Genomic DNA, 22,254 nt, shown 5'->3' with positions numbered 1-22,254 from the left:
AGTTGAACCTTTTCCGATTTTCTATGTTTATTGAATTGGATATTTATCTTTTCAAAACGCTTGGGAGACTTTTAATGTTTAATATTAATTATGACGTTTCGATTCCTGAGAATAATTAAATACAATGGAGTTAATACTTAGGATTATTCCATATATATATATAGCACAATCTATGAGAAGATAAGGATCAACCCAAAAGAATTATCTCATTTTTCTATAATATGACAAGCTCTTGAGGTTATGTGAAGATCTTGAAGAAGGAACTCGACGAGCTATATGAAGACCTTGAAGATCACAAAGCTAAAGTTGCAGAGCTTACTAAAGCTCTGCAATCCACTGGGAGTTCATTAGCCCAACTCCATGAGCTAGCTGAGAAGCGAGCCATGGAGCAGGACACACATACACTCTAGGACTCCCTACTTGATCTATCTGTTTTGATCAAGAAGGTTTTAGATAAAATAAGTGAAATTTTGAATATATGGAGTTAGATTGTAAAATAATTTTTATTAATAAAATTTGTTTGCTCGGTACATAATTTGATTCAGTTAATATATGTTATAGTATTTACAATTACACGAATACTCGAACATATATCAAAAGATACTTGAACATATCTCAAAAGATACTCGAACATATCTCAATAAATACTCGAACATATATCAAGAAAAACTCGAACATATATCACCAAATACTTGAACATATATCACCAAATACTCGAACATATATCATAAAATACTCAAACAGATATCATCAAATACTCGAACGTATATCATAAAATACTCGAACGTATATCATCAAATACTCGAACATATATCATCAAATACTTGAACAGATATCATCCAACACATGTGGTCAAATACTCAAGCACATGTGTGCAAATACTCGAACAAATATCATAAAATACTTGATCACATGTGTTCAAATACTCGAAGACATATCATTTAAGTTAAAATTCAATTCCGATAATTTTAAGAGACACGACACGGTTACTCCTCGAAAAGGAGTAACCGTCTAGCTTCCCCACGTTCTTTGAAAATAACTACCCACTTCTTTGAATGTGGTTCCTTCATCTTTAAATAGGAGATAGGAAGAAATAGTAAGGCCATCCTTTATCCTCTTCAAAGATCAAAGATCACCTATCTCTAACTAAAATGAGTTCTTCTGATTCAACTCCTGTAAAGAGAGCAATAAATGAGGAGGAAAACCCCATTCCTCCGAAGAGAGCAAAGACTGAAGACCCGTCTTCTTCAAAGAAGACAGGGATCCAAGAGCACGGCTCCACTTCCAGGAACAACGAGGAGTTATATCGTTGAAATATTCACTGTATCGTCAAAATATTCACTGTATTTGAGGAGTTATATGGAGAAAACCCTCAGAACTCCATTGAAGGGTTGAAAGAACTACTGAAGGAAGCCGAAAGGAACCTTCAGATCGAATATGAACGTAACCAGTCCTACATGGACGTGCTCCGTTCAGCCAAGGATGCATTGATCAGCATTAGTGACAATGCCTGGGGTAACTCTCGCGGCCAAAATGTTTATCGACTACAAGAGTCCCTTTTGGACCTTGCAACCCATGTTGAAACTACAATGAATGCCATAAACGATGTAATCCGTACATGGGCACGTTAGAGTTTATATCATTTCATGTCCATTTTATCAAATATTTCATTTACCATTCGATGAATTAAAAATGACTAGAACAGATATCGATAAGACTCAAGCAGATATTGAAAAATGACTAGAACAGATATCGAAAAATACTCGAGCAGATATCAAAAAAAATACTCGAACAGATATTGAAAAATACTCCAACAGATAACGAAAAATACTCGAATAGATATCCAAAACTACTCGAACAGATTTAAGAAATACTTGATCGGATATCCAAAACTCCTCGAATAGATGTTGAAAAATACTAAAACAAATATCCAGAACTAATCGAACAGATTAAAGAAATACTTGAATAGTTATCCAAAACTACTCGAGCAGATGTTGAACAATACTCGAACAAATATCCAAAACTACTCGAACAGATTAAAGAAATACTCGAACAGTTATCCACAACTACTCGAATATATATCAGTAAATACCAGAATAATAACATTAACTGAATCAACTGAATATGTTGTGTCTAATATTCAACGCAAGATAAGAGTGTCCTAAACCAAACCCATCTACAATGCGAATTTAATAGGCACTCACTTCGGGTTATAATGCCGATATAGAAGAAGAATGACGACAGATATGGGAATGCCCACAAAGTCTTTGAAGTGCCCAAGGAAAGTCAGCTCGACCAGAAACCTCGTGAAAAAACACCTGCAAACTTGGTGCGGCAAAGAACAACCTACAAATGTGACGAATGGAGTTTCGTAAGTTGGGTTTTGGGTTTTTTTCGATGGGTTTTAGAGATCCAAGTGTACTGTGGTATGTGAGGGGTATTTCTGTGTATTGTGGTATGTGATAAGGGTATTTGAGTCAGAAAAATGCAAAAAAGGGTTAGATTTCAAGTTTTGACAAAAGTGGGATAGTTTTCAAAAATTGGTTTTCAAATATGCTACTTTTCCAAAAAACCCTCCCTCAAAACCATTATTTTATTGTTTTCTCTTTCCTTCCTCCCCTCATCTTCTCTTTCCTCTCTACACACTTCGCTCGAACCCTCTGGCAACGGACATGTTGATTGTGCTTTGCCTTGTCTGGTGGCTTTGGTATCTGGGTAAAGATGGTATTATGGGAGGGCTGAAAAATGGTTGTTGTTGGACAAAGTCCCACATCGGTTAAATGATGCAAGGATAACTTGCATATAAGTTGGGTTCTCTCCTCCCTTCAATAAGGCCTTTTGGGGGGAGAACATGGGAGGCCCAAATTATTTCATTCCATGTCAACAAGTTGGGCCCTTTGGCCCTCCCCCTAAAAGGCCTAGTAAGGGGAGGAAGGCTTGTCCCATATATACAACACTTTGCTTGGGTTATTATCCGATGTGGGATATTCTGACACTCCACCCACGTTTGGACTGGGTATCTTTGCCCAAGGCCCAACACGTGGAGGAGAGTCGTTATAGAGCCCACACCTGCTTCGATACCATAAAATAATTTGGGCCTCCCATGTTCTCCCCCCAAAAGGCCTTATTGAAGGGAGGAGAGAGCCCAACTTATATGCAAGTTATCCTTGCATCATTTAACCGATGTGAGACTTTGTCCAACACCCCCCGCACTCGTGGGCTTGGTATCTCTGCCCAAGGCCCAACGAGTGGACTTCTTATCGAGGACAAGTACACACCGGCCTGCTCCGCTACCATGAAAACAAGTTGGGCCCTTTGGCCCTCCCCCTAAAAGGCCTATTAAGGGGAGGAAGGCTTGTCCAATATATACAGCACTTTGCTTGGGTTATTACCCGATGTGGGATATTCTGACAATTGTGACAGGTGGACTTGGTGGTTGTGCAACGGCAACGGACGGTTGAGCGATGAAAACGGCAGAGTGATCCAGTCATAATTTAGCCTTTACTTGCAATCCAAATACATATAAAGAAGAGAATAGTGTATTGGAGTTGATCTTGTAGTGGAGAGAGGAACTGTGGCTAGACGCAATTGATTGAAGACCATGAAATGTGTCTGGTAGTGTAGTTAAGAACGAATTTGTGGCTATAAACAATTTATGTTGATTGTTTTCTTATTTATTCTATTTTTAGGTTGATCTAATCTAATAAAAATAATTAAAAGCAAAAGACTTTAATAGGGTAATATTTACAATATAAACATCTTATTTATAATAATGATAATTGAGTGGTAGTTGAACTAGAATGTGGTAGACGAAATATTTATTTTTTATAATATTTTTTTAAAAAAATAATATTAAAAAATCTTCATTTAAGATATATATTTATTAATATTATTTTATAATTAATATTAAATTACTATATTATTAATATTAAAGTAATATCATTTGTTTTTGTAATTGTAATAATAACTTAAAGTGGAAGATAGTTGAAGGTAGTTATGTTGAAAAATAATAAAATATTTGATGTAATATTAGAATTGGAGATGTGGTTGGAGTGATGTTAAAATAAGGATTCCCTAAAATATATTTTTTATTAAAATGAGGAAGAGGGTGTCCCCCAAAATGATGTTTTGGATTGGAGTTGCTCTTATAAGCTAGTTTATAAGTTTCAAAATAAGCTTTGCCAAACATTCAACATAAATTAACTTATAAGCTCTAGTGAGCTAAAAAAAAAAAAAAAAAACCCTATTAAAGCTTATGTTTGTTTTTTTTCATTTTTTCTTGTTTCTTCTTTTTTATTTAGATAATATTATATATAATGCTATAAACTTTTTTATTTTATCTTTTAAATTAAACTTACATAGAATTTTTTAGAGCTTATAAGCTAGTTTATGCTATAAGTTTCGACAAACACCTAACAACTTATTTCACAGCTTATAAGTTAGCTTATTTTTCACAACTTATAAATTAGTTTATTTTGACAACAAATAAGTTTTGCCAAACGGGGTCAAGGTAGAAAAGAAGAAATGAGGAGAGAAGAGTGGTAGATAGAGTGTAAATCAATATCGTTCTTATCTCTCAAACTTTTGTCCTTTAACATCAACCGTCCAATTTACCTATCTTAATACAATGACTGAAAATTTGAACAGGTTATTAACCGATGCATTATTGCATTGACACTCCCCTGAATTCGTAACTATTTGGTTCAATTTTTCCGATAGCATTTATGATAAACAAAAACAATCAATCATCTTAAATTGTTTCACATTTCAAGAAACATGTTCAACTTCAAAAACTAAAATAGTCAAATTGTTACAATTTAAGAGGAATAAAACAAACTATTTTTTTTTTTCTGTTGTCCAACAATTAATTACGAAACCTTGCATGTTTGTATTTTCAAACACAATTAAAGCCCGAAACCTACAAGTACAAATGTAAGAAGTGACTGATAACTTAAAGACGATGGTCACGAGTTCACACGTAAGAAAAAGAGTTACAGTAGCTCACTTAAAGCACCATTCATCTGCATTGAACTCTATTAACATAATTATAATCCATCAATCCTGCCATAGCAAAAAACTTCTCACAATAGCAAGATGCAAATTCAGTCCTCCAGATCAGCTATGAACACACACAAAGTTCTAATAGTAACAGAGCAGCTATGAACACACACACAAAGTTCTAGTAGTACTCTAGTACCTAAACTTCAAGCATTTCCCTTTTTTCCTCTCAGCTCAAACTTAGTCCATGATAAAACTCGTCTTCGAAGCCATTCAAAAAATCATCTTGCTCATAATATGACAGACGTGAAGCCCTTCTACTTGCGAGTTTTCGCTTCTTGATCTGGATCAGTTTGTCGTAAATACACCATGCGAAGCTGAGAAAATGATCTCGCTCCATTCCCTCATTATAGGTACCCCAATAAGTAGGGTGATAGGTGACATAGTACCAAGCTGAGGCTTTTGCATACACATCATCAGTGTCAGAATCTACGCCACTTCCATTCTCATTGAACCAGGACCGAGCCTCTTTTCTCAATGACCTAACAGCCATACCAATTGCTTCTGCATCCCTTCTCTTGGTGAAAGATTTTGACATTTGCATTATATTGCCTCCAAGTATTTCAGCTTCAGTCCTTATCCCATAATAGTCCATATGATTTCCCAACACGTAATCATAATTGCTTTTGTGGTAAAAAGCATCATCAATGTAATCTTCAAAGCCATCAACTTCCATGTCAGGGTCATAAGACTTCCTAGCCACTTCATGAGTGAAGGATCTGATGGAACTTGTATGCGGTGCAATGTCTTTCACTTCTCGGAAAAGCTTCCCAATTACATTGGGTGATTCGTAGGTGGGTTTGTCAGGCTTTTCCATGAAATCTGGGTATTCTTTGACATGTAGATGAGAAGGAATTTCTGTTGGTACACCAGTTTTTGGGAAGTCAACTGCAATTGAAAACTTCTGAGCAAGCTCTAGACAAGGTTCACTCATTGCTTTCAAGGGCTCTTTATCAGCAAAGACTGTGTGGGCATTTGCAATAATTCCCAAGCTGTCATTGACTATGTAGTTGGTGAAATACTCCTCTACTTCCTGTGTCAGAAAATGAAGAAACACATTCTAATTTATGACAGAGATAGAGGTAAAGAGGGAATCAGTGAACTGATAGAAATTTTGACATGGGAGGAAAAATGAATCTGAAACTTAGACTAGACATAAATTTTCCAGTCGTTTGAAACATAAAATGGTAATACCTCAATCGTAACATCATGATCCAACAGCATGGAAGGTTCGGAGTTATAATCCATGGGTGGAATTTGATGAGGTGGAATTAATTCACGATCCCAACAGACAAAGTAGATATCTCCATCTAAATCACTTCCTGAACATTCGTTCGGGTGAGGTCTGAAATATAACACAATTTGTTATGTCAACAAACCACGATGGCCTGTCAAAATTTCTCAAAAGTTTGCTAAGTAATCGCCCGCACTTTTGCAAGGATCCAAACAACATTCTAGGCTATAAGTGTAAAAGGAAGAAAAATTCTCAAGAATTACCTTGATCCTTTCTGTGGAAAAACAACACAATCAACCATATGGTACAAAGCTGGTACATCCACAGCCCTTAGAACACGTACATCACCTGGATGCAAGCATGGATTTTTAGCAACAAACACATTACCCTGAACAATAAAGCGCTGCTCCTGTCTGTTACCACCAGACATGTGGGAACTGCTGTGTAACTGCCCATGGTTAGCACCAGAAAATTGTACAAACACCTGGCCATATTCCAAGGTTCTGGTTTCATCTAGACAACCCATCATAGATCTTCCATTTTGAACAAATATTCTTGTTTTAATCCGCAAATCCAACAACTTTGATGCTCGGAATGTTTGAAGCATCATGGAAAGGAATGGCTCACTATCAGGCTTATAATCACATAGAAGCATTTCCTTAAGAATGTTTGTGGTCTCTCCTGGATGCATCAACTCCAGTGCCTCCATTGCCCTTAATGGATCTGTTAGGATGGCATCCAATTGAGCTACAGCATCTCTTTGTTTTCTCTCAAAAACAGCATCAGGAACACCAAGTGTAGAGAGAAGGGTGATCAATTGACGATTCAGAAAACAAGGTTGATACTTGCTATATGCCAGAACATCCAGTTTTGTGTTAGTTGATTCATATTTCAACATGCTCTTTCTCAGCGAAAGTTTCTTCGATGATGTAGGATCAACAGCTACAACACCCTTGTATCCACCATATCGAATCTGAAGAGCGGATGGAACAAAAGCTTTATGTCCGCATTTTATGGCCACTCTCCTAGCAAATTCAGCAGACATTTTCCCAATTCCATCAGAAAAGATATATGTGATACCACACCTTTGAACCTCTACATCAGGAATTTTTTCAATTTCATGCTGACCAACACTAAGAGTTTCAGTAGATGAGCTGAATGATTGGCCCAATCTGGCTGCATATTTAGCCACATTTCTTATTTGATGAAAATCGCCCATCCAAGATCTTATATCTGCAGCATTTAGCCCATCTCTAGACGCAAACATCCATGCAGAATTTTCCCGCAATTGACTCGATGAAAAGGCAAGAAATTCGAACTTTTTATCACCAATAACCAGACCATTCTGAAGAGTAGAAAGTATCCTTCTGTAAATCCCAGTTCTCCTATCCTCATCTCCAGAAGAAGTACGTGGGGACAAATCTGTCGAATAAATTTTTTCGAGCTCTTCATCAACAAAAGAAACACGAAGAAAATTTTCAATATCCTCAGGGTAATTGCGTAGCACTCGATTTGAGACATTGACTTCTGGCCCACAGAAATACACTTTACAAGGAGTTATTTGAACCCTTCGTACATTTACCAAACCAGTATCCAAGGATATAACAGGTGATATGGGAGGACGCCTAGATGTGAGGTATTTCTTATACTCCTCAGAGAGCCAGTTGGAGGGTTCATAGTTACATTCTTTCATGTTAAACAGTTTTTCAAGAGCATGCTCTATGAAGAGAATGCTTATTCTGACTGGATCAACCAGCCGATAGAAACTCGTATCAAGTCTTGACCCAGGAAGGCACCCATGTTGAACTAACCTATTAACCATAAATACGATGTTGTATGGCAAGTCAATGCCAATAGGAGGACTTACAATGGGTACAAGATCCAGACTGGAAGAAAAACCATTGTCGTCAAACAGAGTAAAATTTCCTTCAGTTCTTTTGTAATATGGAAAGTTCTCCTCAAAATTTGGAAGGTGGATACCATGAGGAAGCTCCAAACATAATGCAGATGACTGCCCAATAGAACATGATGGAGTGAAATCAGTAGCCCTGATCCATTGGTCATCAGGGGCGTCCTTGAAAAAGTTGAAAAGAGGATCTTCAAGTATGTTGCCTGAAGAGCGCACATCTTTTTCATAAATCCGAGGAGCCCCATATAGCTAAGCAACAAGTGAAAAAGAATTAATAACTGTCATTTGAATAGTGCAACAAGTAAAGAATGAGCATTTAGAGAGAAGTAATATAATTTGTCGATGCCATTCCAAACATCAACAATCAACAAAGAACTCAACAATTCATGGAAAAGAAGCCCATCATTTCTGTACCAGCATCACTTTAATTAAATTTTGATAATGGCCTTTTGCATTTTATAGCCAGATAATACCCAAAGAAAGGGAAAATGTAAAATGAGAATCAGGTATAGGATGTAAGAACACTATTCCAGCCCCATAACTAGCCCAACAATCTTTGCAGGTGCTATCCTTGCCCAAGAGATAACACTTTGAATCAAAGAGAAAAAAGAGGGGATGGGGATACCCAATGGCTTTATAAGGCATATTTATCTTTATTATTAAAATATAAATGTACGGAAAACAAAAAACCACATAGTGCATTCACATTGATTTTCCCTAATGAATTCATGTAGGCAACTCCAAAATAGTTTGGGACAATGCAATGATGATTAATAAATGAAATGACAACATATTTTTGTCAGATCTCAGATATCTTTGCTCTTTGACACTGCCTATTAGATAGTATTTCAGAAACTGTGGTAAAATATGTACTAGACAATTACAAAAGAAAAATGGGTGTGTCAAAATCTATTACAAACAGAAAAGGCAAAACTAATCTAATCGTGAAAGAATCATTACCCCACAGCGGCATGGGAAGAAACATCTATATGCAAAAGGCCCAAAAAAGGGGTAACCAATACAAAAGCGGGAAAAAAAATCACTTCAAGTACTGAATGCAAATGCTATCAACTTCAAGTACTGAATGCAAATGCTATCAACACCAATTTTCTTGCTAAGAAGAAATTGAATGATAAGAAATGACTATACTGGACACAAAACAAATTTAAAATTAAAACAAAAACAACCTGAATTACAAGATACTTTGCATTTTGACGTTGAGGACAATGTAGCTCAATCTGCCAAATGTTCTCATACCAAAGATCAAATCTGTACTCCGTCTGACGATAAGAGAGAAAAAACTGTAATCTTCGCATACCAGTCCCAAACTTCACAGAAACATTCATCCGCTCCCACAGAACTGCAAACCTTTCTTTTGAAATCTGACAGCCAAATATCAGCTTTATGTTTTCCACACTGTGGAAAAAGGTCCTTGGCTTTGGTATGATATCACGCTCCATGAATTGAGCCTTCAGATATGATGTCCCATAATACCACTGGCAATCGTCAGCAAGGGAAATAATACGCTCAGCATCATCGATGGTGGTGAATTGGACAATAGCATAAACTCTGGAACTTCCCTTTTTACTGTGCCGAACTTTAATAGCATAGACCGTTCCTTCGCCGGTATATAATTCCAGAAATCCTTTAATTAAGTCTGCAGAAACAGTAGAAGGGAATCCGTACACCTGAACTGTTTTACCCATCTTATCCGATTAATTCTGCAATTTCAATACACCATGAGAAAGGCATTGCAAGCACTTAATCTCCATTTTGTGTTACGTAAATAGCTCATATGATAGAGAATAAAAGTTAAAAATTTCAAAACCTTACAAGAAGAATAAAATATAAACGTCATGAGAATACAAAAATGTAAGGAAAATCTAGAGTATCATTGAACTTTCAAATTTTAGTTAAATAACGGCTATTAAGCATATAAACCAACATTGAGACTATATAAATATCATTGACCAACAAAGAGTCTGTAGAATACAAGAATCAGTCAACTCTTTTGGTGTTTGAAATGCTTGTACTACTTGGTAGTTGTTAAGCAATTTCAAGATCAGCATTTATAGAATGGATTTTAGTATGCATATGAAAGGAAGAATAATGAATGAATGAAGGAATAAGCTGTCTGTCCGTCTTTTCTACATTTTTCCCTCAGATAAAATCAAAATCCTTAAACATTGGGATTAGGTATTTGGAGAAATGTTGTCCCATAAAACACAACGATAGCACACTCCTTTCATAATCAACCCATCCAAATGTTTAGTTCATCAGTCTTAGTTTCTGTGTAGCTTCAAATTTAAATATCAACTTCATTATAAAGGATAGAAGTTTTAAACAAAGCTCTAAAGATTCTTGAGTACAATCCATTTGCAGATTGAAAGATCAGCGGATTAAACCCATGTGAACTTGTCCAAGATAGAAAGCTACATATAACCAGGTTAAGTTTCATACAACACACCATTTTTCAGCAGCAATGTTTTTCTGAGTCAAAAACCTTTTACTGCGATTCTATGCATCATACCCTTTTCATGAGGCAATATGAAGTCCATTGAATTCAAATGAACATAGCAAGTCCATTGCATTCAAATGGACATAGCAAGTTTCAAACTACAATCAATTGAGCTTGGAAGTGTTTCAAAATCTAATCCACAATAACAAGTTCGAGCTTAATCAAACAAAGCCCAACAATTTTCAACCTAATCGAGGTACCACTAGACACTGTCACGAGTAGGCAAAGTTTGAATAGACGCTTGATTGTTATAGCCTGTATCCAATAACCTCACAGATATGGTGTTCAAATCTTTGAGATGAAAAAAGAATTGTTTGCAACTGCTTATTCCATCTTATTTTCTTTTATTACTTCTGTTGAGTATCTTAAAAGAGAGGAGTAAAATGTCGATAAGAGTTCTAGATGGGTGATCATTTAGAATGGAAACATACATTTTGGCATAATCACTTCAAGAGGGAAATATAAAACAAATGATTGTCCAATGTTTCTAAGAGTACTACAAAATTAATTGATCACAGTCGACTAGCCTTCAAAAAAGTTAACAGGTACACCCAAAATTAAGTGAAAGCCAGAAGTTCTTAGTAATAGACTCTCAAAATTGATGTACGGAGAAGCTATTACAAAAGACTCAAAATAAGACCAACCATGCCCACTGCAAACAATCCAAAATTATGAAATAAGTGTATATTTGCTCCAAGACCTTTCAGAACAGTCATCAAAATATAGCATGAAATGCCAGGATATAAGATTCAACATTGAATCAGAGTCTTTCATCTCACAGTTGCAGTCAGATCAAGCATAAAAAGACTATTGAGTAGAAAATGCAGTAAACTTCTCACAAAAGGCAAAAATGAATCTTTGCAATGAGAGTGCGAGATTGTGTTTTCGCCCAAATAAGTAACAAAATTTGACATCAAAGCAACTCCAATTCCTCATAATTGACAAATACCATTCCAGAGTCCAGACAACAAAGCGATGCAAGCCATCCATGTAAACTTTACATAAAAAAACAGACTTCAAAGGATCAATGCACATGTTGTCAAAGAGGACAACAGAGAGCGATCATCAAGAACCACAAGAAGTTCAGACCAGAAAAGAATTTGTCACTCACCAGTCCCCGGAGAAAGCAGAGAGATGACAGTGTCCAAAAAGCGTTAAAACCCAACAACGACTGGTATCATGAAGTTTAATTAAGTCTCCTGACCTCAATTTCTTGGTCATCGTCGTCTTTATAACTGTGTGGGCGCTTTGACTACTTCACTCGCAAGTCAGAAATAGATGGGTTACCTTACCCTGCTTTTATCTAATCTCCAAGGAGGAGTAAAGCGTCCTCAATTATACGTCATCTTCGCAAGTACATTTTGTGCTGACGTGGGTTTGATTATGTAAACAATGCGTGGAGTCCACTTAGGGATGGTAATAAAGACAAAAAAAAAGACAAAGCGCATACGTAAAGAAAGACCATCGCTAAAGCCTAACTAATACAAGCCCATAGTCATCCTAACTCAGTTAAATTATAACCGTCAGAGATAACGGATAATAAAGACAAGACAAAGACAAAGCCCATATGTAACAAAAGGTCATCATTGAAGCCCCACTGATACAAGCCCATAGTCATCCTAACTCAGTTAAATTATAATCGTTAAAGACAGTGGATAGTTGTGTCCTTCACTGTACTGTATATGTCTTTCTCTCTGTCAGGAACAAGAGCTTCCTCTGTATATTAATAGATCTGTAAGATAAGAGTTGAATTAATGAAAATACAACCTTCAATCTCTTTACGGTATCGAAGCCATCAAGCTCATACGAGTCAAGTTTTTTTTTTTCTGCCATGACTTCCTCTACACTTGCCACCACCATTCCCATCCCTGTATCAGGACTCACTTCGTCCAATTCCATCCACGCCATTTCCCCTATTCCGGTCATTTCCCCTATTCCGCTCAAACTCACTTCCACCAATTTCGCTTTATGGCGACTTCAATTTCTCTCACTCCTTCGAGCATATAGTCTCATTGGATATGTTGATGGTACCATAAAGTGCCCACTTGAACCATCTGCTACCTCCACCGATGATGCTAAATAATACTCTCTATGGAAAAGTCAGGATCTGTTTATTGTACTTGCCATTATAGCCTCCATAGATGGTGCTGTTTTACCACTCATTGAAAATGTTCAAACCAGTGCACAGGCCTGGTCCAAAGTACACACCTTATTTGCAAATACGTCCAGATTGTGAGTCATTCAACTAAAATCCCTGCTGTCGTGATGCCAAAAAGGAAAGAAATCCAAGTCTCAATACCTGCAGGATGTGAAAGCCCTAGCAAATGAATTAGCTCTTGTTTCTCAACCTGTCGCCTCTGATGATCTCACCTTATACATCTTGGATGGGCTGACAAAAGACTATGCTGGCATAGTAGGTTCCATCCGAACCCGTGAGACACCTTTTACCTTTGAAGAGCTTAAAGATGTTCTCCAAGCTCAAGAAAGCTTTCTTAATCGTCTTACAAATCCCCCATCTTAACAACCTGGCACTGCCAATAATCACCAAAGGCAATCAAACAACCATTCCAACCAATCTCATGGCCATGGCACCAGACCCCACTGGAAAAATAATCAAAGAAACAACTCCTGGAATAGAGGTCGTACCTCTCAATATCATGGTGGTCGTGGTCGCGGACCTCCTCGTGTCATTTGTCAACTTTGTGAAAAACCTAGTCATCCAGCCAACAAGTGTCTTAAGCTCAAGAAGTTTGCTTCAAACTCAAACCCTGCAGCAAACTATGCCTCCTCCAGTGCTAAACCCAACCACACCAATGTCAACGCTCAACAGTGGCTTCTGGATTTGGTGCTAGCCACAATATGACCTCTGATCTCTCACAACTGTCCAACCATCCTGAATACACTGGGATAGATGAGGTCATTTTGGGAGACGACACAAATTTACAAATTTCTAACACTGGTACCAAACACTTTCACATAACCTCACGCCCTCTCATTCTTGATAATGTACTTTGTGTTCCATTATTGCATAAAAACTTATTGTCTATTCATGAACTAACAAAACAAAATAGGTTTTTGTTGAATTCTTTCCTCTTCATTGTGTGATTAAGGATCAGACTACAGGTAGTACAATAGCTCTGGGCCGATGCACTGATGGAATCTACCATCTGGACAACTCTACCATTCACTGCCTTGCTTCATCTCTCAATTCTACTAGCACTAATCTGACTTTGGATGATTGGCATCTTCGATTGAGACATCCCCCTCAATCCACATTAAATTCTCTTGTAAAATTAGTCAAACTGCCTTGTAATTCTAAGTCATCTTCACCATGCACCTCATGTGCTATGAATAAAAGTCATCGTCAACCTTTTGGCACTTCATCTATGTCTAGTTCGCATCCTCTACAACTCATTTACAGTGATGTTTGAGGTCCATCCCCTGTACCATCTATAGATGGTTTCTCATACTACATAGTATTTGTTGATCATTACACTCGATATACCTGGCTTTACCCTATACGATTCAAATATGATGTTGCCTCCATCTTCATTCAATTTAGAACTCAACATGTTGCAATTGCTTAAACAAAACACCGCCATCTATCTGAAATGGCACGCACACTGCTTCATACAGCTAAATTACCATTCTCCTACTGGTCCTTTGCTTTTCAGATTGTAACTTATCTTATTAACCGATTACCTCTATCTACCACCTCACCAAACACACCATTTCAACTTTTGTTTCAAAAAGAACCAAACTACCTCAAATTGAGAGTCTTTGGTTGTGCTTGCTTCCCATGGCTTAGACCCTACACAACTCACAAACTATAACCTCGCACCCAATAATGCATCTTCATTGGCTACTCCACTCACCAAAGTGCTTATAGATGTTAGACACCCTCTCACAGAAAATCTATCACTCACGACATGTGACTTTTCATGAAACTGTATTCCCCTTTCAAGAATCACAACCTCCTGAAAGTCAGCTTAATGGCACACCTTATGGCACACCACCTTCCTCTCTCGTGGTTCACCTTGCACCCCTTCCTCTCCCTGTACTTGAACCTCCTACAGTGTCTTCTTCAACTAATCCCACCTAGCCAATTTCTAATTCCATCCCCACCACTTCAATTCCGCCCTCAACCACAGACATGCCCACTTCTAGCTCCCCTATTGAACCATCCCTACCTCTTCCAACCATATCTACATTACCAACTGATAACCAAACAAACAATGCTCACACCACGACTACAAGGTCAATGAATAAGATGTTTAAACCAAAAATTCTACATCTAACTACCACTCACCCTATCACTCCTTCCCCACTTCCAAGATCTTCAAGACCCCTCTTGGAAACAGGCAATGGATGATGAATTTTGCGCCCTCACTAGTCACTCCACCTGGACTCTTGTTCCTCCTGCATCTCACATCAAACCTATCAGATCAAAATGGATTTTTCGCGTGAAGCAAAATCCTGATGGAGCAGTCTCAAGATACAAAGCTCGTCTTATGGCTCAGGGATTTGTGCAGCGGCCAAGCCTAGATTACCATAATACCTTCAGCCCCATCATTAAACCTGTAACAATTAACACTGTTCTAACAATTATTGTCTCGCAGGGCTGGCTTTTCCATCATTTAGATGTCAACAATGCTTTTTTCAACGGCGTCCTTCAAGAAACGATGTATATGAAGCAACCAAAAGGGTTTGAAGATCCACAACATCCCACTCATCTCTATCACCTTCACAAGTCCATCTACGGGCTTAAACAGGCACCTCGTGCTTGGTATCAAGCACTTAGTAATCATTTAATTCAACTGGGGTTTCTCAATTCACAAGCAGATTCTTCTCTCTTTATATTTACTGAAAACTCTCATATCATATATGTGTTAGTTTATGTTGATGACTTGATAGTCACCAGCTTTAACAACTTTTCTCTCAAGGAACTTGGTGACTTGTCATATTTCCTTGGCGTAGAAGTATCTTACAATGCTAAAGGTTTAATTCTCTCTCAACAAAAGTACATTCGAGATATACTAGATTGTACCGACATGGCCGAGGCAAAATCTGTCCACACCCCTCTTCCAACTCACTTCAAAGTCAACTCCACAGACAGGACTCCTCTGGCTGATCCAAAAGTTTATCATCATGTTGTTGGTAGTCTTCAATACCTAGCTATCACATGACTTGACATCAACTTTGCTGTCAACAAAAATTCACTGGACCATTCTCAAACATGTTCTTCGCTATCTCAAAGGCAAGGTTCATCTGGGTACTCCAATTATAAAAGACACCTTGCTAAAGCTTCACGCCTACTCTGATTCAGACTGGGCAGGAAACCCCGATGATATGTCTTCTACATCTACATATATCGTGTTTCTCGGTAAGACTCCTATCTCTTGGAAATCTCAAAAACAAAGAGCCATTGCTCGCAGCTCTACAGAAGCGGAATATCGCGTTTTGGTGTCCACTGCGTCTAAAGTCATTTGGCTTAAACATCTTCTTCGTGAATTACGGTGGCCAATTCCTGTAATTCCAATCCTCTAATGTGATAACCAAGGAGCCACAAATCTGAGTCTTAATCCAGTGCTCCAGTCTCAAATGAAACACATAGCTCTTGATATTCATTTTGTTCGCGCTCTGGTCAATCAAGGAATTCTCACAGTGCAAAAAATTTCTACTGATAAACAGCTCGCAGACCTTCTCACCAAGTCTCTCCTCCGCACCCATTTGTGCTGGCTTCGATCCAAGATAGGTGTATCAGAGATTTCACCCATCTTGTGGGAGGGTAAAGACAAGACAATGACAAAGCCCATATGTAAAGAAACGCCATCACTGAAGCCCAACTGATACAAGCCATAGTCATCCTAACTCAGTTAAATTATAACTGTTAAAGACAATGGATAGTTGTCTCCTTCACTATACTGAAACTTTCATTCTCTCTATCAGGAACCAAAGCTTCCTCTATATATTAATAGATCTGTAAGCTAAGAATTGAATCAATGAAAATACAACCTTCAAATCTCTTTAGGCAACGGGTCAGATACCCTTCCAATTAGTGAATACGAAAACCGTTTCCATTTAACGCACCTAATACCAAAATCGTTCCAAAATCGTTTGAAAAACCATTTAAATTTTCAAAATCGGAACCATTCCATAATCGTTTACCATCGAGTACTCGATTACCATTTAACTTTTAACTTTTTTTTTATTTTTCTATAAATGTATAATTTAATTTGTTAAAAAATAATATGACTTATCATATTGTTATAGTTTGAATATATAATCTATAACTCTATTATAGTATTTTATTTAATATGCTTGTTCATGTTAGAATTTAGCATCCTAATAATATACTTTTATATATATGATTTATAATGTTATTACTATAATTCACATTTTTTTATTAAACGGTCCGGGTACCCTAAACCCGGCATCAAAAACCAAACTCGACCCTAAACCGTAACGGGTTTGAAAATCAAAACCAAAACCGTTTTTAAACCCTATAGGATCAGTTTTCGTGTTTTAAATGGATCGGGTATCCTATGGATAGTACTCGGATCGGTTTTTTTTGTCATCCCTAAGTCCACTAGCACAGTAGCATGCTTTAACATTCCTTTTTATTGTCATGTTTCGGCCTAAGATTTGCCTTCTTGTGTATGACCTGTCATCCCAACCAACCAGGCCATTTCGAAAGACTTCGTACTACCGCAAGCCCCATTGTAATGGAAAATGATAACTATACATAACTTCATTGTACACAATTGTGCATAGCATATGTGGCATGACAAATCATCATGTCACATTGGATTTATTTTAAATGACATGGTTGGGCCACAACAAGTTTCCCGCTTCTCTTTCTTCGGCTGTTTAATATCCATTTTTATTTAGTTTTCTTTCTCTCTCTATCAAAGCCTCTTTTTGACGCAATTTGTAGGGTTTACATCATAGATCCATCGTAGATCTCGCCTCCTCATTGACCGCGATCAAGTTTCTATCTCTGCTAAGAGTTTCGTCGACCAGATAGAGCTTTTCTTTCTATGGCATCAGCTTCGGCTTTGACATAAGTTACAGGAGTAGCACAAGGCCTACGATTCCTCTCCCAACAACCTCCAGGTATGGGCATTATTCTGGTTACTTTTGGGTTTATAAATGATGTGTTTCAGTTTATTATATGTCTACGTAGTGTACTTATTATTACAATTTGTGTAGAATTACGTTGGTGGTGGATAGAATAATTTGTTTCCAGTTATTCTATATCCTACAATGTATGTTTACATTGTTCAAATTAATAACGTAATTATGAAGTTTACCCTTTTTAATTTTTTGAGCATATTACAAAACACGCCAAATACGTGTAAAAACATTGTCATTAATTATTATTACGTATCTAGTAAAGTTTATTACATATACGCTACTTTTATAAGGATTTTCTTGTACATAATTACAGAGACTTTTCAACTATCAAATACATAGTTTATATATGTTAAAGCATTGTTCATATGTCTAATTACGTTTCAAAGGTGTATGACGACGTCCTTGTATTATTTTGCAAGGAAAATAATGGATGATGTAAATCTGGTGCATTTGAATAACGGGGTTGATGGTAACGAAACTAAAGATAAATACGAAGAGGGTGTTGCATCTAAAGTGCCAACATATGGGATATTGTTTGAAAGTGTGAACGACAAGTTTGAGTATTACAAGGCCTATGGTCAAGTTAAGGGGTTCTCTGTCAAGAGGAGATCACTAACAAGGGACGCAAATAGGATCTACAGATATTTGGTATTTACATGCGGGTGCTCAGATAAATATATTAGTCAAGCAAAAAATCTTGTCAATCACCGGTCTAATTCAAAGAACAATTGCAAGGCAAGGATAACTGCTCGTCTAACTACAGATGGGAAATGAGAAATTACTCTATTTCATGACAAGCACAACCACAGTTTGAGCCCTAGTCATTGTCATTTTTTCGGTTGTAATAGGGAAATTAATCCACATGTCAAGAGGCAACTAGAGATCAATGACATTGCACGGATTAGACCTAACAAGAGTCATAATGTTTTTGTTATAGGTGTTGGTGGACATGATAATTTAAATTTTTTGGAAAGGGATACGCGTAATCATATTGCCAATTTGAGGCATATGCGTCTTAGGGAGGGCGATGTAGACGTGGTGTAGAGGTATTTCTTAAAAATACAGGCCAACAATCAGGGATTTTTTCACTCATTGATTGGGATCAGGATGGTCGACTGAGAAACGTCTTTTGGGCAGATCCTCGTAGTAGGGCAGCATACCATGAGTTTGGAGATGTAGTCACTCTTGATACTACTTATCTCATAAACAAATATGACATGCCCTTTGCTCGCTTTGTTGGCGTTAATCACCATGGTCATTCTCTACTTTTAGGATGTGGACTTATTTCCAGTGAAGATACGGATACATTTGTTTGGTTGTTCCGAACTTGGCTTGCTTGTATGGGTGCTCCTCAAGGTATTATCACCGACCAAGATAGGGCCATGAAGAACGCAATACAAGTGGTATTTCCTACTACCAGGCATAGACTCTATCTATGGCATATAATGAAGAAGTTGCCTGATAAATTCGGATCTCACGCTGAGTATAAGAATATATCTCGTTTATTACACGAAGCTATTTATGATTCGCAGAGCATTGAACATTTTGAATGTCATTATTACATAGACATACATTCTTTGAATTTATAAAGTTCCATTTACTGTTCTTTTCAATCTGTGTAATGTATTTACGGTTTCTTAATACATAACTAACTATGGGTACAATGTTTTAATGCATTTAGACAATTTTCGTGCATTATACATAAAATCTACCTGAGTTCCATATATTGTTTCAGTATACCCCATTAAGAAAATGTATTTATGAATTTTTTATATGTAATTAATTATGTACACAATGTTGCAGTGCATGTTTATAATGTCCTTCACATTACAGATGACCCTTACCTGATCAAAATCATTAACATTTTTTGCCTCAAGTGTTTGGAGGACATTGATTGAAAGATATCATCTTGAAGGAAATGCTTGGCTGTCTTCATTGTATTTGGATAGGGCGATATGGGTACCAATTTTTGTTGAAAAATAGTTTTAGGCTGGGATGTACAGTCTATCCTATATAGTCAAATGTTTACAAGATCAAACAAGTGATGCCACAGTCTACCCTGTATAGTCAAATGTTTACAAGATCAAACAAGTGATGCCACAGTCTACCCTGTATAGTCAAATGTTACTATGACTTACAAGTCTGCTGCTTGTTGAGGTGCAGCCCACATTGTTCTAACATCATCACCCTCAATTTGACTTGGTATGCCGAAGAGCGTATGGTAGTAATTCTTCTGCATGTGAACATAGTTGCTTAGTAAGTTAGAATTTGATACTATAAAAATAAACAAATCAGAAGAGTTTGAATAACCAATATAGCTGTAATTTTTCAGGTATGGATCTTCAGTATTCTTATTCCTTGGAAGAATAGAATTGAAATGTAGCCATCCTTCTGCCTTGTCACACACAAGTGTGGTCCAGTAATTGGTAACCTTGTGATACCCAATAGAATGGAGTAGGAAGATTATAAATCTACAGGCAGGAGCATACTTGAGGATTTTGTCTGACATATGTTTTTGTATCAGATCTTCCCTATTATTGCCAAGAAAGGTCATGCAGGAACTCGTTACCATGAAGGCTTTACCATCCCTATCTCCAGTAGTTTTGTGAGTCCTCATCATGTATTCATAATATGCATCAATTAGCTGGTAACATGTAATAAGACATTATCATAGTGCATTACTGACCATAGCCAATATATATTAACAACCACATATTGTAATTAATCCTCTTACATTGTTCGAAACCATTCCATTGTTCACCAGGTTTACCATTTCACGCCAAAGGATGAAATTAGAACCAGACCACACCATTATGCTGTGATTAAAAAAATACAATAATCATAGTGTAATTACTATATCATTCTATGCTTTTATAGTATAATAAAGTGTAATAATGTAATGGTTAGTTAGAATTCACTCACCTGTCTTTTTCAATATCCTCAATTTACCTCAGTTTCTTCTTATCCACTGGGTCAATGAACCTGTAAGTTCTTGTATTCTTTTGCAAGCATTTTGGTTTGCTAACATCTTCGGATGCTTTGTACTCCTCAACATTGCGCACTACCGGGACCTTAAGCTTACCACCCTTTTTTGCTTTTTTAGTTCAATCATTTCTCTCGTAATATGCGTATTCAAAATCTGAGTTGTAATATCCTAACCCGATTATACACTATTTATGGTATTTTGACACGTTGATCGAGGTGGAGTGGACCTCGGTAATCGTGAATCGGGATTTAGGGAGAATAAAAAATTAAATCAAGAAAAACTATGAAAATATTTTTAATAAATGGGGGATTTAAAAAGAAAATTATTGGCGCAAGAATTACTCGAATCGGATGTAAATTGGATTTATTATAAATTTTTGAAGTTAATTTGAACATTTTAGCTAGGGGTGTTTTTGAAAGATGGGTGTTTTTGAAAGTAAAATATTGTATAAAAGAAGAATTAAAGAAAATAAAAAAAAAATAAAAAAATTGCAAAAATACCCTCTTCTCTCACGATTTTCTCTCTCTCTCCGCTTTCTCTCTCTAAAACGGGTTCAACTGTGATTTCATGATTCCGACGACAGTGACGGTCAAGGCTGGTATCAAAAGAAGCGTACGGACGAGACGAGTGTAACCCAACTTGAATCACGTCGATCGGAGCTCCGGTTTGGGAGAAATCTGAGATTGAAGTTCCGGCCACCGTGAACTTTCTTTGGTCGATCCGGCCGATTCCGGCGACGGTTTGGCTTGATTCAGGTACCTATGAGTTCATTTCATCGAGCTCTTCAATTTGATATAAGATTTGGCAGGTTTGGGTGGCCGGAACGCCGGCGGTGACGTTGAATGGGTTCCGGCCGAGTTGACCGAGTCAGGCCGAGTTGACTCGGTTGACTGATGTGTTGACCGGTTCAACCCAGTTTGACCCGATTTAACCCGGTTTGACCCATTTAACCCGGTTTGACCCATTTGACCCGGTTTTGACCCATTTCACCCGGTTTGACCCGGTTTTGACCCATTTCACCCGGTTTGACCCGGTTTTGACCCATTTGATCCAGTTTGCCCGTTGACTGTTGACTTTGACCGTTGACCATAGTTGACCGAACGTATTTTAACTGTATTTTCGTATGATGTGTTTTTCGATGTAGACGGTGATCCCGGTTGAGATTTGAAGCAGGTTGACTTTCAGAGTTAGGGGTTTATTAGGGACGCGTGCGGGGTATTCGGTTTCTGATTTTCAGGTAGGGGTTTTCTATGTATCTTGCGTGTGATTCTAGGGTTCCGGTTTCACGGACTCTTATTATATTATGAATCTGTCAGTTTCCGAGGGTGGAAATACGACCTGTTTGTATAATTTATATGTATTCTATGTTGATTATCATTGTTGGTACGTCTTTGGGAGTGGGGTGATTGGAG

The 22,254-nt window shown here is 37.3% G+C and overlaps 1 protein-coding gene across 2 annotated transcripts; it reads right to left on the bottom strand.

The window, feature by feature from the left end:
• Positions 1 to 4,979: 4,979 nt before the first annotated feature.
• On the bottom strand, positions 4,980 to 11,997 carry LOC120013455 (RNA-dependent RNA polymerase 1-like). Of its 2 annotated transcripts, XM_038865262.1 has the most exons (6): positions 11,938 to 11,997; positions 11,831 to 11,895; positions 9,389 to 9,922; positions 6,556 to 8,450; positions 6,253 to 6,403; positions 4,980 to 6,091 (listed from the first exon to the last, which is right to left on the bottom strand). In XM_038865262.1, exons 3-6 carry the CDS (start codon positions 9,905 to 9,907, stop codon positions 5,228 to 5,230), a joined length of 3,429 nt encoding a protein of 1,142 aa, XP_038721190.1. In that variant the 5' UTR covers positions 9,908 to 9,922; positions 11,831 to 11,895; positions 11,938 to 11,997; the 3' UTR covers positions 4,980 to 5,227. The 2 variants fall into 2 exon arrangements, with proteins under 2 accessions (XP_038721190.1, XP_038721191.1); XM_038865263.1 differs by having other exon boundaries at positions 11,831 to 11,984.
• Positions 11,998 to 22,254: the final 10,257 nt, after the last annotated feature.

Source organism: Tripterygium wilfordii, chromosome 13, assembly GCF_013401445.1.
Source record: "Tripterygium wilfordii isolate XIE 37 chromosome 13, ASM1340144v1, whole genome shotgun sequence".
NCBI lineage: Eukaryota > Viridiplantae > Streptophyta > Magnoliopsida > Celastrales > Celastraceae > Tripterygium > Tripterygium wilfordii.
This window is presented reverse-complemented; position numbering and strand designations above follow the sequence as displayed.

Bases quoted from the DNA above. Each gene is read 5' to 3' on its own strand.
- LOC120013455 (XM_038865262.1), bottom strand. From the start codon at position 9,907: ATGGGTAAAACAGTTCAGGTGTACGGATTCCCTTCTACTGTTTCTGCA. The intron at 8,451-9,388 runs GTTGTTTTTGTT...CTTGTTGCTTAG, and splicing joins CAAAGTATCTTGTAATTCAG to CTATATGGGGCTCCTCGGAT. The intron at 6,404-6,555 runs GTAATTCTTGAG...GTTATATTTCAG, and splicing joins TTTCCACAGAAAGGATCAAG to ACCTCACCCGAACGAATGTT.